This window comes from Capra hircus, chromosome 13 (assembly GCF_001704415.2).
Source record: "Capra hircus breed San Clemente chromosome 13, ASM170441v1, whole genome shotgun sequence".
Taxonomy (NCBI): Eukaryota; Metazoa; Chordata; class Mammalia; order Artiodactyla; family Bovidae; genus Capra; species Capra hircus.
This window is the reverse complement of record NC_030820.1, coordinates 37,873,570-37,890,138: the sequence shown is the minus strand read 5'-3', so window position 1 is coordinate 37,890,138 and position 16,569 is coordinate 37,873,570. Positions and strand designations below refer to the sequence as shown.

General features: G+C 48.2%; 1 protein-coding gene and 2 long non-coding RNA genes across 13 annotated transcripts in view; 1 reads left to right on the top strand and 2 right to left on the bottom strand.

The window, feature by feature from the left end:
• The window catches only part of DZANK1 (double zinc ribbon and ankyrin repeat domains 1), a 50,775-nt gene extending 36,077 nt beyond the window's left edge, over nt 1-14,698 (top strand). For 10 of the 11 annotated variants that reach the window (XM_018057241.1, XM_018057238.1, XM_018057243.1 and 7 more), the window contains 4 exons: nt 2,041-2,121; nt 2,791-2,918; nt 13,160-13,234; nt 13,658-14,698. In XM_018057241.1, the coding sequence (XP_017912730.1) occupies nt 2,041-2,121; nt 2,791-2,918; nt 13,160-13,234; nt 13,658-13,781 (408 nt within the window). In that variant the 3' untranslated portion in view covers nt 13,782-14,698. The remainder of the gene's footprint in view (nt 1-2,040; nt 2,122-2,790; nt 2,919-13,159; nt 13,235-13,657) is intronic. The other variant, XM_013968603.2, reaches the window with a different exon arrangement.
• On the bottom strand, nt 3-1,375 carry LOC102189769. Its single transcript, XR_001919005.1, has 3 exons — nt 1,206-1,375; nt 900-1,079; nt 3-716 (listed from the first exon to the last, which is right to left on the bottom strand). It is a non-coding gene; the product is annotated as an uncharacterized LOC102189769 (long non-coding RNA).
• LOC108637388 lies at nt 14,023-15,509 on the bottom strand. The gene is made up of 2 exons (XR_001919006.1): nt 15,414-15,509; nt 14,023-14,794 (listed from the first exon to the last, which is right to left on the bottom strand). It is a non-coding gene; the product is annotated as an uncharacterized LOC108637388 (long non-coding RNA).

Here is a 16,569-nt window from a genome sequence, read left to right as displayed (position 1 = left end):
GTGTGCTCTTGATGCTTCAGCCTGTACATCTAGTGTTTCGTTTTGAGATTTTTACAGATTTATTCATTTTTAATTGGAGGATAGTTGCTTTCCAGCGTTGTGGTGGTTTCTGCCATACATCAACATGAATCAGCCATAGGTATACACGTCACCTCCCTACCTCCTCCCACCTCATTTTGAGATTTTTTGTTAATGGAAGAATACTTTTTCATTTTCTGTTTGCTTTTTTTTTTACACTATGTTTCCACCTTATGGGGGTAAAACCCTATGAAACCACTCAAGATTATTCACTGAAATTATTTTACAGTTCTCTCCAGTTTCCTGAACCACCTCTCTTTTTTCTCTAGAGTCAATTCCATGTTCTTATCTTTCTTTCTCTCTCTTTTTTTTGGTTTGTCTTAAACACATGCTGACCCTTAGTTGTCAGGTCATGTTGACAAATGAAGGGCTGGTTTGATCAGCACAGGAGCACAGCCTGGGTGCCTGGCTAGGTGTGGGCCCGAGGTCCCTGTCGGCAGAGGGTTCCTGAAGTGGCTGGCCTGGGAAGGCTTCTCCCCTGGTGGTCAATGTGGTGGTGTGAGTGCTGTGGTGTTTTCCACTCCTTCCTGGCCCTCTAACCCCTTCCTGTGTCCATCATAGAGGCCTGGGCTCTACCCTTCACTTTCTTGGACCCCATGTTCCCAGTAGAAGCCTCTGTTAGGCAAATCAGGAACCATCTGGAAAAGAGCATCGGGTTTAAGCAGCAGCAGAAACCTCCACCCTACGATACCCTTCTGCTCTGAAGACAGGGGCGCTAGCCATCCCCACATTCACACTGAAGCCCTTTATTAATGGACTGTGGATTCAGCCACACCCAATGCCCGCCCTCCCTCTGGGCTCCCTGGGGAGAACCCACTTACACAAGTGGGGTCCACACTTGCTTTTCTTCTTGGCTTCGATTCCTGATCCATCTGATTCCATCTATTTTCTCCCTTTGGAATTCCTCACCATTTCTGATCCACGGACAGTACCTTTTCCAGGTTTCCCGCAGCTGTTCGAGTATAGTTTTTCACAAATATAGTGAATAGTTTAAAGGGGAGCTGTGGAAAGAGAAAGAGACATGGGTGCCCTTGCTCACCCACCATCCTGCCCTTGGGCTGGACGTCTCTGGCTGTGGCTAGGGGGACAGAGGTGCTTAGCCACGCGCCCAGAGTCAGGGTCCCCACCTAAGATGCAGGTAGATACGGACAGTGTCAGTTCTTCCTCCATCCTCAGTCACTTCAAGCCTCGGACCCCTCCAGCTCACACTCCAGCACCCAGGGTTCTCCGCAGGCGGGAGCTCACATTCAGGCTGATTTCAAACGCCTTATAAAGCATAAGCTCACATGGTAAAGAATCTGCCTGCAATGTAGGAGACCCGGGTTCGATCCCTGGGAGTTCCCCTGGAGAAGGAAATGGCAACCCACTCCAGTATTCTTACCTGGGGAATCCCACGGACAGAGGAGCCTGGCAGGCCACAGTCCATGGAGTAGCAAAGAGTCAGACCCAACTGAGCAACGGATACTACATAAACCATGCAGAGCCAACTTCAGGGTTCACCTGGTTGCTTTTCCTAGGAACACTGATAATGAAACCAATGTGGGGTTTCTGGGGTTTTTCTGTGAGGTTTCTCATTGCCTCCCTGTCCTTAGTAGCACAAATGAGTGTCTGTGTGGAGTCCTTCCCCCAGGAAAGACATCAAAGACCAGCCAGGCTTACTTTAGGTGTGTTTACTTCTGCTGCTGGCCGTTGGGGATCATACATACCACACATGCACGCCTCCTACACACCACATACACACCACTCACACACGCCTGCATATGCACACACACACATACACACCCCTACACACCCCATCACAAACACGCACGCACACACACATGCTCACGCTTACCTGTCTTTGGGGCCCAGAATGTAACCCAAAGAGGAGACATTTGACCTGAGGGTTGAGCAGGGCCAGTGGGACTTGCCAGTAAAAATACTCTGCGGCCGCACAAATGACCAGCTTCTGTGCTCCTGCAGCCTGAAGACAGACTTCTGCTGAAGGAGGTCGGACCCGCAGGGGAGGGAAGAGCATCTGTGATGGAGCAGCTGCTGGATGAGGTGAGGACAGCCAGCCTTCTGCCCCATCTCAGGCACACTCACAGAGCTGATTAATCAGAAACTGTCCTGGCAGCGGGCCCAGTGGCTAGTCAAAACCTGCACAGTAGGGACTTCCCGGGTGGTCCAGTGGTTAAGACTTTGCGTTCCAGTGCAGGGGGTGCAGGTTCCATCCCTGCTGGAGGAGCTAAGATCCCACATGCCTGTGACCCAAAATCCAAAACGTAAAACAGAAGTAATATTGTAATGAATTCAATAAAGTCTTTAAAAAAATTACCCACATTTAAAAAAAATGCACACTTCACACTGTTACCTGTTGCTGATTTTTACAGCAAAAAAAAATAGGCCGAAGAGTGCACAGGAACCCAAATAACTTGCAGGCCTGGGAAGAGAACCCATGGTCTGTGACCCTGTGCGAGCTTCCTGTCTCCTGAAGAAGCAGAGTGGTCCCTCTGGGGCTCTTCTGCTGGGTGGGGGGCGGGGAGGACAGGAACTCGAGTCCATCACCCATGTGACCTGACAGCTGTCTTCAGAGCTGGTCCTGGGCTGCCTGCTTCTCCTCTCTCCTGAGTCAAGCAGTTTACTTCCACCAGGGACTTGCTACTGGGAGGGCGAGGGGGTGCCACGGAACGCAGGCTCTTGTGCGAGTTTGTCCCTTTCCCCACGCGGCAGGGAGCCGACCCCAACTGCAGTGACAGCCAAGACCGGCCTGTCCTGAGCCTGGCGGCCATGAACCAACACCACGAAGCCATCCCGGTTCTCGTGCAGAGAGGGGCGGACGTGGACCAGCAGTGGGGCCCGTAAGTGAGACGCGAGGAGGGGAGAGGGCCTGGCGGGGCTCCACTCTCAGTCTACATGCCCACCCCATTCAACCTGAATCACTTAAGGACCATTTCAACCCATTCTGGCCTGAATGAGAGACTTGACTGTTGTCTGTTTTCCCAATCTGGGGAAAACAAAGGTTTTTAAACAGATCATTGGATCATCTTTCAGTGGCTTTTATACATGATGATCCAGTTTGTTAGCTCATGAATTTATTTATATCTGTGGGGCCACAAATCCTTAGTCCTTGGGTGCTAAGCCCTGTTTTCGTCATGATCTGAAATGGTAAGAGTGTTCCCTGTGGAAATGTACCCATGAAGTTACTGCAGAAAGAAAACCTTGTCCTGGCATCTCCAGATACTAACAACACTGGGAGGAAGCTGAGTTGACCACCTCATCTCCTGGTGCCTCGGTGTCCAGCCAAGAAGCAGGACAGAGAGACACTTGGAGACATAGAATAGTTACTTACCTGCTTCTGGAGCCGCCCCGCCTGGTGACTCTGTTCACTTGCGAATCACTTTGGAAACTGGGGTGGATGGTGTTTTGAGTCCAGGGCCTCGCTGTTAACAGCTCATATCCCACTGCCCTGATCGCAGGTCAGCTGCTCGGCCTCCCTCGCTATTGCTGAGACCAGGTGGGGTCCCTGTATGAACTGTGCCTCTGAGGATGGCAAGGAGCACAGGGGATGAAAATGCAATAGCTTCACTTCTGTCTTCCTCTGTTTCAAAATGTCCTCTAGCATTTTTATTCAAAATCCCTCAATTTTTCTACGTATGTTTTCAAAGGTTTCTGCCCAGTAGGACCCCATGTCAGTAGACAGGACCCCTTTTTAGTTTCACTTTATAGCAGAATGTTTGGCATGTGGGTGAATGCATTTGATGCCTGGAATTTACCTTCTCAGGTTTTCTTGTTGCTCTCATGCATCATACCTTGTAAGTTTTGTCATTTACCTAACTTACATTATCATTATTAATAGAAATAATGCCACCTTGTTTTGTGTTAGGGTGTACCTTATATTTGTATAATTCTGACAAGGACTTTTTTCGGGGGTTGCAGTGAGTCTTTGTTGCTGTGCAGGCTTTCTGTAGTTGTGGCGAGTGGGAGTTACTCTTCGTTGCGGTGCGTGGGCTCCTCACGTGGTGGCCTCTCTTGTTGGGGAGCACAGGCTCTAGGCACGGGAGCTCAGTAGTTGTGGCACATGGCTTAGTTGCCCCGCGGCATGTGGGATCTTCTCCAGCCTGTGTCCCCTACATTGGCAGGCAGATTCTTATCCACTGTACCACCACTGTAGTCCAAGACAAAGATTTTTAAATTGCATCTAAGAATAATGTTTGTGTTTTGAGAGATTTACAAAAATCTCTCAAGCATGTTTTGAATCGATGCTTAAGTATGATGAGTCCTGGCTTTATGAAGAGTCCAGCTAAGAGGATAAAACTACTCTGGACATGGAACAGATGACCAAGACAAAGATTTTTAAATTGCATCTAAGAATAATGTTTGTGTTTTGAGAGATTTACAAAAATCTCTCAAGCATGTTTTGAATCGATGCTTAAGTATGATGAGTCCTGGCTTTATGAAGAGTCCAGCTAAGAGGATAAAACTACTCTGGACATGGAACAGATGACCTGTTTCTCTTTGGTGCCCTCAGTTCCCATTCTTGCTTTATTGTCATTCTGTAAACTGACATCTCACCCATGGGTGATCTCCTTGCGTTTCTACTAAGTCTAGCATGGGGCTGTATGGTCTGGCTGAGTGTTGTAACAGCCCTTTTACACTTCCCCCTGTGTTGTCTTGGTTACTGTTAACAGTTTATGGGTCATGTAGGATGGGGTTCGGAAAGCAGATTTTTCCACTGAGAGCCAATTCTGCTAAGACTGGTTAGTATTTGCTAGTTCGAAATGGTTGGGCCTGAGTCCTCCTGCCCTCCGTCTCTCAGCTGGATCCAGGACATGAGCTCAAGGCTCCGCTGAGATCTTAGGCATAAGCCCCTCGGAGATCAGACTTTCTTATAGAAGGGGCCCTTTGAAAACAAGGACTCACATGCTCTTTCCCACCCCGAGCTGGGGAGCTGATGGAGAGAGGTCACCCAGGTGGTCTCTACAGAAGTAACCTCTGTTAAGCATCCTGGCAGGCAGTAGAAAGCCCCTCCCTAGGATTTCTGGCTCCCCAGTTTGTGTCTTTCTTATCAGAAGAAACTCATACTCAGCAGAATGGGGATCTTGTTCAGTCACTCAGTCGTGTCCAACTTTTTGCGACTCCATGGACTGCAGCACACCAGGCTTCCCCGTCCTTCACCATTTCCTGGAGAGAAAGTGGATGGCCAAGGAGTAATACACATCCTCCACTAAAGCTGATACCTCTTACCAGCAAACTTCAGAAGCACAGATGGAAGGCCTCGCGAGGAGAGGGACATGGAGAAGTGGTTTGCTTTGGGGCAGGAGCTGGGCTTCTTCACAATTTCAAACTGTGAACAGTTTCAAACTTCGTGCCTCTGAGCTCTGCCCCAGGAGGCAGGTGAGGCAAATGCAGCTATCAGTGTACTTAGAGGTTCACCGTGGAGGTGTATTGTTAGATAATTCAGGGTTTACGCACAGAGAGTGTACCTTGATTCACCGAGATACCTAGATCAGGGTAAACAGTTTGCATTGCTCTGCATTGGTAGAAAAGTGTCTTTATGATACAAATTCACAGAGTACCGTGGTGTACTTGCTGTGCAAAACCGTGTTCTGGAAGGTCTGATAAGACGACGACTAGCTAGTCAGAGGAACAAACTCACAGCTTGATGTTCTGACAGTAGAGTGTGTTCCATCTTAATGCCCTCGCTGTGTTGGAGTCAGTCTGAGGAGCAGAGTATACAATGAAGGTTTATCATTTTCCCAAATGAACTGTGCCTACATAGGAAATATCAATTACTAACCTGGAAGATGTAGCCATCAGCAACCCAGCCCCCCTCACCCCCACACCACCTTCATTCAGTAAACTGTAACACCGTCTGCTCTCAGTCTGGGGAGAGCTCTGAAGGCAGGAGGTCAGGAGTCTACTTGGGAGATGCTCTGACCCTGTGACTAAATAAGTTCAAATGGGAAATGCGTGATGAAGCCCCCCAGAACCCAAGGGTGTGAAGTGACAGCTAAGCCTTCTACCACCAGGGAGGCGGGAGGATGAAGGACGAGGAGGAGGCTGGTGTGACCGAGACCTCCATGGTCAGGCCCCCAGCATGCTGTACACCCCTCACCCTGAATGTGTAACTGGGTGGTCTCAGCTCCCCGAGAGAGGAGCGAGCACTGTGTCACACGTGACCTGCTGGCCCTGGCACCTTTAAGGGCACCAGGAGGCACCCACACGTGTGCGGAGCAGACAAGCAAAGAATTCAAGTGTCTTAGAGCCCAGGAGATGTGACCTGAAAGACCTCATGAGAAACACACTGTGAAGGTGACCCCTGGGGATTTTGCTAACGGGGGGGGGGGGAAGGGGAAGAGGGAGGCTTCTGTGGTGACGGAACAGTTTGGAGGCAGGAGAGGGCAAAATGTGGAGAAAGTGAGCATATTCTCCTCATCTGTCAAATGGGGGTGATTGTGCTCACGTCATAGAGTTCGTGGAGGATGAAATGAGTGTTTTGAGGTGCCCGAGAGGAGCCCAGTGATTGGCGTCTAGTGGTAGCAGTCACGACGCTGTGGTAATGAAAAGGTGGGTTGTCAGGATTTGAGTGGAAAGTGTCAACTGCTCAGTGATGGACAGTGCATAAGATGGGGATGAGAGGGTCCAGGGAGAATAGCCCAGAGAGGTATTAGGACTGGGTCTAAGTTCTGAATTCTTCTGTTGCTGTTAAATGTCGCCAAGCCCTCCCAGCTCCACATTTTCACCTCAAGGAAAGGGCAGGTGTATTTTTTTAATGCCCCAAGCTCTAAGAAGATGAACTTCAGAAGTGCTTCTTATACTGTAACGTGTATGAATCACCCAAGAACCTTGTTAAAATGCACATTCAGTGGATCTGGGTGTGGCCGGGGGTGAGATCCTGCATCTCTAACAAGCTCTCAGGAGAGGCCAATGGTCCAGGTGCCACCGTCTGAGTAGCAGGGATGAAAGCCCATTCTTACAAACACCGAGATGTTAAGAGATGGCCCAGTGTGGCCCTCAGTAAGGAGATGGCCTCACAGTGCTGTTCCGACATGGGATTTTCCCCATGCCCCACAGGTCAGTGATGTTGATCTGCTCAAACGAATAATAGTATCACCACCACCACCAGCAGCAATATGAAGGCTGATCCCCAAATCTTAGTTGCCAGAAGCTACTGTTTGCCTCAAACCAAAGGCAGATCTTTGGAAAGCCATGGGAATTCAGGTGTAAGGCACACAGCCATTCTCACTTCCTGCCTCTGGAGAAAGATGAGGAGGAACTAGCCAATCACAGCACCGATTTCCCTGGGACCAGGGTCCTTGGCCAGGTAAGCTGGCGGAATGGAACACACATGAATGCTAAGATCTAAAATTAGATGAGACCTGAAACCACTGAGGTGGCTTGGTGCTGAGAGTTCTGCTGCAGCAAAAACCAGTTGAAAGTGCTAAGTTTCTCACTTTCTGGAAAATGGAAAGTCTTATCACCTGGACAGTTCCGACTCTGGAGCCAGAATCAGGCAGGGGCTTCCCTTACCCACCATTGGAGGCAGAGGTTCATAGACATGTTTACCTGCAATTCTTGCAAGTCATGTGGGTCTAGGAGGCAACAGCCCTTCCCCAAGTTTCTCTGTCTGTTCATTCTCTTCACTGGTGTATTCATCTCACTAGTGGGTTCTGAGCACCTGCTGTGTGCTGGTCAGCATTCTAGGCAGTGGACATACAGCAGTGATGGAGACAGACCCCTCCCTCATAGAGCTCAGAGGGTAGTGGAGGAGACAGACAATAAACAAGTAAGCAGATGAGTGAGTCATTGCAGAGAATGCGAAGTGCTGCAAGGAAAATAAAGCCAGGTAAGAGAGTCGAGCGTGGTGTGGTCAGGAGAGGCCCCCCCACCATCCCCCAGGACCAGAGCAGAGGCTGCCAGAGTTAGTCTGGGACAGGCTTGCTTCAGGTACAGAGTGGCGTGGGAGGTTTGTTTACCTGTTTCATCATTTCTGGACCCGTCCTAGTGACATTGTCTTATTTATGACTGGGCTGGCAGAAAGATTTCTTAAACTGTGTATGATGGCTGAAAACAATCCATACACACCAAGTAACTTTTCAATTGTATCAGAATAAGATGTGGACATTCCTGAAGAAAACCACGTCCTGTGAAAGAGCTTGGCAGGCCTCCGCTACCTTCACCTCTTCATCCGCAGTTCTGTCTTCAAGGACAACTAGTGTAAATATTTTAAAGTTCTCCTGGGAGTCAGCTATATCTCTGTCACTAAACAGTACACTTAAATGGGTCATTCCTGATCTAGCATGCTCAGATAGCATCTGTTGATTCCTGCTGTGATAAATGGTGATTACACTTGCTGACCCCACCATCACGTTTTGATCATTCTGTTACTGTTTTTGGTTCTTTACTAATTACTGTGAAAATAACAGTGATAGTCCTGAACTCCTCTACATTGATTATCATCTTTCAGTGATATCACTTGACTGACCCGTGTGTACTGACAAATGTGTACAATTATGTTCAGTTCAGTTCAGTTCAGTCTCTCACTCTTGTCCAACTCTTTGCGAACCCATGAATTGCAGCACACCAGGCCTCCCTGTCCATCACCAACTCCTGGAGTTCACTCAGACTCATGTCCATCGAGTCGGTGATACCATCCAGCCATCTCATCCTCTGTTGTCCCCTTCTCCTCCTGACCCCAATCCCTCCCAGCATCAGGGTCTTTTCTAATAAGTCAACTCTTCGTATGAGGTGGCCAAAGTACTGGAGTTTCAGCTTCAGCATCATTCCTTCCAAAGAACAACCAGGACTGATCTCCTTTAGAATGGACTGGTTCAAAAGCATCAATTCTTTGGTGCTCAGGTTTCTTCACAGTCCAACTCTCACATCCATACATGACCACTGGAAAAAACATAGCCTTGACTAGATGGACCTTTGTTGGCAAAGTAATGTCTCTGCTTTTGAATATGCTATTTAGGTTGGTCATAACTCTTCTTCCAAGGAGTAAGCATCTTTTAATTTCATGGCTGCAATCACCATCTGCAGTGATTTTGGAGCCCAAAAAAATAAAGTCTTATACTGTTTCCCCATCTATTTCCATGAAGTAATGGGACCAGATGCCATGATCTTAGTTTCCTGAATGTTGAGCTTGAAGCCAGCTTTTTCATCTCCTCTGTCACTTTCATCAAGAGGCTTTTTAGTTCCTCTTCACTTTCTGCCAAGTATGTATTAGTGCTCTATATCTTCACCTCTGTCTTTCCTTCCCCTTCCATCCCACAACTTCTGTTAGTCAATGATTAGTTTTTACAGCACGAATCACAGTTATGTTTACTTGTGTTAACATAACTAAGACGTTCATTCTTCATCCATAGGTTGATTCCAATGGTTGAAAAGTATGAAGAGTAATTGCATTATAATAGCTACATAAGTATCATTCATTGCTATATTCTGATTAATTTTATTGTTTGTTGGTTCAAGAAAACACCACCACTTAGACCAGTGAAAGTAAAATTTTCTCACCAGAACTGTCAAATGGATTCTTCTTACACACCATAGATTATTCAAAATCAGGCCACATTTCGTTTTTGTTTTTTTCCTGCAATCCATGACTAAGTTGTTCATGTTTTGTGTATCTTTGATTCCCCTGGACTTTCTGATTGCCTTTGCTATTTTTCTGATTTGAAAGAGAACACACATTCACCACATCTGTCGTCTTACCTGGTTCCTTGCTTGTTCAGGGCTTTTCCCCTTAGGGGCTGTCTTCTCAGAGCATGCACACTCATCAGTCAGGTTTTGCCCGACAGCTCTGGCCCTGCTGCAGAGTGCTCATCATGGCATTTCTCTCCACTGGAATCCACCTGGAGTTACTCTTCACTCTTTATCTCTTGGTTTCGACCCTTCTCAGTCTGGAGTGTGGGCTTAGGTAACCTCTTCAGAAAGGGTATGTAGGAAAAACTTTTGAGTCCTTGAATGTCAAGAATGACTTTCTTTTGTCTTCACTCTTGACTAATATCTTGATATTAATTTCTGTCTTCAAAATGACTTTTCCTCACGTCTTAGTAAGCCGTGTTCTGATGATTTCTAGCATCCAGCATAGCCCATGCAAATGCTACAGCCAATTCTTCCTTACTTGTGAGCTCTTGGTTCCTCCTGGAAGCATTTATCACTGATGTTCTGAGATTTCACATCGGTATTTTTTTGATGTACTGTTGTTCACTCATCCAGGTGGCCCTTTCAGTCTGAAAAGTCATGTGTCTTTTCAGGGGAAGTTTCTTCTGTTTTTTCTAATGTCTCTCTAAAATTCTTATGAGTTAATGGTGGGCCTCTTGAATTGACCCCCTCTATCTGTCTTTTTAAATTTCTTTCCCCATATTTTTCATCTCCCCTTGTCTCTCTGTTTAAAGAGCTTTTCTTGGCTCTCTTGCTAGCTACTCTTTATTTCAACAGTCAGCTTCTTTACTTCCTCAATTCAGTTCAGTTCAGTCACTCAGTTGTGTCCAATTCTTTGTGATCCCATGGACTGTAGCATGCCAGGCTTCCCAGTCCATCACCAACTCTCAGAGTTTGCTCAAACTCATGTCCGTCCAGTCAGTGATGCCATCCAATCATCTCATCCTCTGGCATCCCTGTCTTCTCCTGCCTTCAATCTTTCTCAGCATCACGGTCTTTTCTAATAAGTCAGTTCTTCACATCAGGTGGCCAAAGTATTGGAGTTTCAGCTTCAGCATCAGTCCTTCTAATGAATCTTCAGGACTCATTTCCTTTAGGATTGATTGGGTGGCTCTCCATGCAGTCCAAGGGACTCTCAAGAGTCTTCTCCAACACCATAGTTCAAAAGAATCAATTCTTTGGCGGTCAGCTTTCTTTATGGTCCAACTCTTACATCCATACATGACTACTGGAAAAACCATAACTTTGACTGGATGAACCTGTGTTGGCAAAGTAATGTCTTTGCTTTTTAATATGCTGTCTAGGTGGGTCATAGCTTTTCTTCCAAGGAGCGAGTATCTTTTAATTTCATGGCTGCAGTCACTGTCTGCAGTGATTTTGGAGCCCAGGAAAATAAAGTGTCACTGTTTCTATTGTTTCCCATCTATTTGCCATGAAGTGATGGGACCAGATGCCATGATCTTCGTTTTCTGAATGTTGAGTTTTAATATTTTCACTTTTTATCATTTTTACTCTCCTCTTTCACTTTCATCAGGAGGCTCTTTAGTTCTTCTTTGTTTTCTGCATAAGGGTGGTGTCATCTGCATATCTGAGGTTATTGATATTTCTCCCAGCAATCTTGATTCCAGCTTGTGCTTCATCCAGCCCAGCATTTCGCATGATATACTCTCCATATAAGTTAAATAAGCAGGGTGACAGTGTACAACCCTGAGATACTCCTTTCCCTATTTGGAACCAGTCTGTTGTTCCAGGAGAAGGCAATGTCAACCCACTGCAATATTCTTGCCTGGAAAATCCCATGGATGGAGGAGCCTGGTGGGCTGCAGTCCACTAAGAGTTGGACACGGCTGCGCGACTTCACTTTCACTTTTCATTTTCATGCATTGAAGAAGGAAATGGCAACCCACCCCAGTGTTCTTGCCTGGAGAATCCCAGGGGCGGGGGAGCCTGGTGGGCTGCTGTCTATGGGGTCACACAGAGTCGGACACAACTGAAGTGACTTAGCAGCAGCAGCAGCAGCTGTTGTTCCATGTCCAGTTCTAACTGTTGCCTCTTGACCTGCATACAGATTACTCAGGAGGCAGGTAAGGTGGTCTGGTATTCCCATCTCTTTAAGAATTTTCCACAGTTTGTTGTGATCCACACAGTGAAAGGCTTTGGCATAGTCAATAGAGCAGAAGTAGATGTTTTTCTGGAACTCTCTTGCTTTTTCCTATGACCCAATGGGTGTTGGCAATTTGATCTCTGGTTCCACTGCCTTTTCTAAATCCAACTTGAACATCTGGAAGTTTACTTTCTAAGAGTGCCTTTTGGTTCTGATTGCTGCTTCTTCACAGCCTCTGGTTTTGTCTTATGTCGTCTTAAGTCATTTTAAATTTCTCATGTTTCTGTGTCTCGGCTTTTTTCTCTTTGATGCTGCCAGTTTTTCTCAGATGTGCACAATCCTTTATCATCCATTCAGGTTTGCGAATGGGAAATGGGCTAGGTGGGTGGGAATTCTGTGTATATAGCAGGAGCTTATCAAATGACGGGGGGCTTGGCGAGTCTGTGAAGCTACTTTCAGGCTGGGACAAATGGAAGGCTTCCCTCTGGGCATGGGAGTTGCTGACCTGGTTCTCACCAGAGGCTCCATGTATCATCTTCAGAAAAGAGGCCACCACATTTTTTCTCCACTGGGATACGTTTATGGCTGCAGATACATCTGCACGTGCAGGGGACAGGGTGGTGGTGTCGAGGGAAGGACCAGGGGCCAGGAGAATGCAGACCTTCAGCTGCTCATCTCATTTCTGTCTCCAGCCATGACACCCACCTTCCATCACTCCTGCCACCTCTGATCAGGAGCCTTTCGTGAGTTCTGGAATGCAGGTACCACCCCTTCCTCCACTGTGACAGCCACTGCTCCCTCACTGGGCCACGCTGACCAGGCAACGTGGAGAGAGAGTCTGGCACATGGCAAAATATGCTGTCTGACCTCTCAGGCCTGCCCTCAGGGCTCTAAGGCTGGTGTTTGTTTTCATATCACACAAGCCACACTCACTGAAGCCAAGGTCATTGTCCCCACACAAGAATAGGAGCCTCAGCCCTGAAAGGTATTGTCATAGGACAGTCGCCAGGATTCAAGCCAAGGGTGAGACGATGTCCCACACTTCCATGAACTCTTGCAGAAAATATACCAACATAGTGTTTTATTAGTATAAATTGACTACAAACCAGATCCTTGTGGGATTTCTCACTATAAAACTTTCTCTCTGATATCAAAGCTTACCCTGCTAATCTTCCAAGGAAAGGAGCAGAAAGGGGAGAGTCAGGAGATTTTCCTGGGTTAGTTAAGTAGGTCATGGGTGAAACCAAGGCCCCGTTGTGCCTGCCCCTCTCCAGTCTCTCGAGGATGCTAACCAAGGATTTAGCCAGGGATTTTTTCCCACCCAAACAGGCTCCAAAATACAGCTCTTCATGAAGCAACTCTGCTTGGCCGGGCAGGAAGGGAGTGCATCGCTGCCTTACTGGGGTACGTTCCTTGGCCTCTGGGGGACACCCCAACTGCCACGGTGATCCCCCTGTTGGTCTATGAGGATTTCAGGGGGTCCTGGTGCCCAAACAGCTGACCCAGTGAATGGGGGCCACCATCCCACCATGGCTCCCAAGGCACTAAGAGCTTTTCAAAGCACAATGAAAATGCTTCCCCCCTTAAATCCACCTGGTTGTGGGTTGTGGAGGCTATGGGAACCCTCTGTCAGGACTGGCATTGGATGCGTGAGATCACAGAGCCCGTCAGAAGGGCTCAGGGTAGAGCCGCCCTTGAGGGCTGGGTCATGGTGGCCTCTCAGGGGAAGTTTGGGACGGGGGCCCAGGAGCCTCAGCAGCAGGGAGAAGTCAGGCCCTGAGGCTCAGGGACTGGAATCCATCAGCTCACCCCCATTTTCCTTCACAGATGCAACGCCAGTGTCCAGAAGAAGAACGCGAGAGGCCAGACAGCGTACGACCTGGCCCTGGAAACTGGGGATGAGCCTGTCACCTCGCTCTTTGCTGCTAAGCTTGGCCTGGATGAACGCTAAGCCCGAGGGCCCCATGGGCATCATTCAGAGAGGCCACCCAGCTCTGGCTGTGCTATGTTCGCTTCCTTCCAAATGCATATTCGAGGTTTGGAAATTGGGCTTGAGAGCCACTCATAAGATTTTAAAAAATTATGTGACAGTGTAAACCACCCATGCCCACACTCCCTGAGTATTTCCCCAAATGCCCTGGATCCTGTTGAACGTAGTATACACTAGTGGTGTGTTGCTGCTTGTCTTTGAATTTGCTCTTGAATCTTAATTTATTTCTCAGTACACAGTAATTGCACACTGCTGTTGTTCAGTCTTTAAGTCGCGTCCAACTCTTTGTGACCCAGTGGACTGTAGCATGCCAGGTTCCTCCATCCTTCACTCTCTCCCGGAGTTTACTCAGATTCGCATCCCTTGAGTCGGTGATGCTATCTCACCATCTCATCCTCTGCCACCCCCTTCTCCTTTTGCCTTCAGTCTTTCCCAATAATTGCATATGGTTCTAAGCAAAGAAGTGTAAAATCGTGTAGTGAAGTCTCCCTCCCATCCCTGCCCCAAGACCACTCACATCCCTCCTCAGACCACCAGTGACCTCCGTGTCAGTTGTGTGTTTCCAAAAGTAGCATAGGATTATATAAGCAAGTGTATGTCATATATGTATGTGTTCGTGTAGAGTACACGCAAACGTTAAGTGAAAGTAACACACCTATATTCTGTCCCTTCTTCTAAGACAAATAGCGGGAAACCACATACTGCTCTGCATGTTATTTGCTTAATATATCTAGTAAATTGGTTCCAAATTAGTGCATAAAGATTGAGCTTATTACAGTCTTTCCCTATGAAGCTGAACTCACCGATATTCACATTGTTATGGCTTGTTCTCTGTGTGACAGGTAAGCTTCAAATAAACCAGTTACAGGAATGTGAAACTTTGATTCATTCCTTTTTTCAGATTATCGTCTCAGTCTTCGTCCTAATGTGCTGACGTTGCCATCACAGAGTCTCAGAATTGTTTCTGTGAACCTCTGAAAATAGGATATTCGTTAACTTAGAATAATTAAGTCATGACCATAAGGTATAGACCCTGTCAGGGTGGCTGCTGGCATTGCCGCCTGCACTTCGTTTCCCAGGGTGGACGCCTGTCTGCAGGGGACGGGTGAAGAGTCAGACGGGAGCCCCAGTGGGGTTGTAGGCTTGAACGGCAGCGACCCTTGCTCCAAGGTCAGAGGCCCAGTGGCCACATAAAGGGCGCAGTGGACAGGGGAGTCAAGTGAACCCCCGACCCGTCTCCCTTCCCCTCACATCTTTCAGGACAGCCGGGGCCCCTCACAGTGGAGCCTGTTCAGGGCGAGGCCCTCTAGAAGCGGGTACTGAGACACTTTGGGGCAGAAGAGGGTGGGTGTTCACTGGGGACCAACCCCTGTGAGAGGACGAGGTGGGGCGGGGAAGGGGGCACCCCCAGTGGCCATGCACACACACACACCTACCCACACCCCACCCCCCCGCCCCCAGCCGCCACCTCCCGGGCTGCTCTAGTGACTTCCCCACAAGGCGGGCAGCCGACGGCGTCCCCTCAAGGGAAGGACCCTGAGGGTGAAGCCAGGCTCAGCTGTTGATTGGATCCCCTGCCCCAGGAGCACCCACCTCCGTTCCCATGGCTCCCGCTGTGCTCAGCTCCCCAGGGTGTGAGAGGCAGGACCATCAGGAGAGGTGGGAGGTGGGTTCAGGATGGCAGACACATGTACACCCATGGCTGACTCATGTCAATGTATGGCAAAAACCACTACACTGTTGTAACGTAATTAGCCTCCAATTAAAATAAATTAATTTAAAAAAAGAAAGAGGTAAGGACTTTGAGGGGCCATGTGGGGAGTAAGTACACAGAATGAATCCAGGTGAGTCAGTGAGAGGTGGTCTGAAGGAGGCTCTGTCCTCAGTCAGCAAGCTCGAAAAAACACTTTCCTTCCTTTTCCACCAAGGTTGCCTAAAACGGATACTTACTGTATAGATTAATATAGAAAGCATGTCAACGAAGTATTCAGAGTTAGCTGTTAGCTCTTTTTCTGGCCATTTTCTTAGCTATTTTAAGTGGACATTTATACAACAAACAGATCCAGATTTGGCTCATGTTGAAGAAATTAAATTTACTACCCGCTCGTCCCCCAGTGCTCTCAGGCCTTGGACAACTTCCTCATCACAGGACAGGGGACCCCAAGCTTCTTTCCAAGCCCTACCCGCTCCCCGCCTCCCTAGCCTCCTAGGTGCGCCCACCTGTCCCTGCTCCTGCCGTGATGACATCACACGGGTGGACGGGGTGGGGGTTGGACAACCAGGTGGAGGAGGGGAGCACTCACGCCCCCTGCCTGGCTCCTGAGCTGGGACCCCTTATCCTGCCCTCAGACTAGGCCGACACCACCCATGCTCCTGGTTCTCTGGCCTCTGCACTCAAACTGGAACCAGGTGGCCAGCTTCCCTGAGTCTCAGCTGCAGACATCAGGAGGTGAGGATTCTCAGCCTTCACGAGGAGCGCTAGCCAGTTCCTGTAATAAATCTCTCCCTATTATAGTGTACGTCTATCCCATCGGCTCTGTTTCTCTGGAGAACTCTTGGCTCATGCACTGCTTTAGTCCACTGTCCTTTTTCTTTGATATTCAGCCCCGTTTTCACTCTCTTTCTTTCTCAAATGGGGGTACAACATGCCGGGGACCAGGCGAGACAGGCTGGTCCGAGGTGATGCCCAGTGAGTCACGTGTTTGGGAATACCAAGGGGAGTTGCTCCTGAGACTGGACTATCTTATGT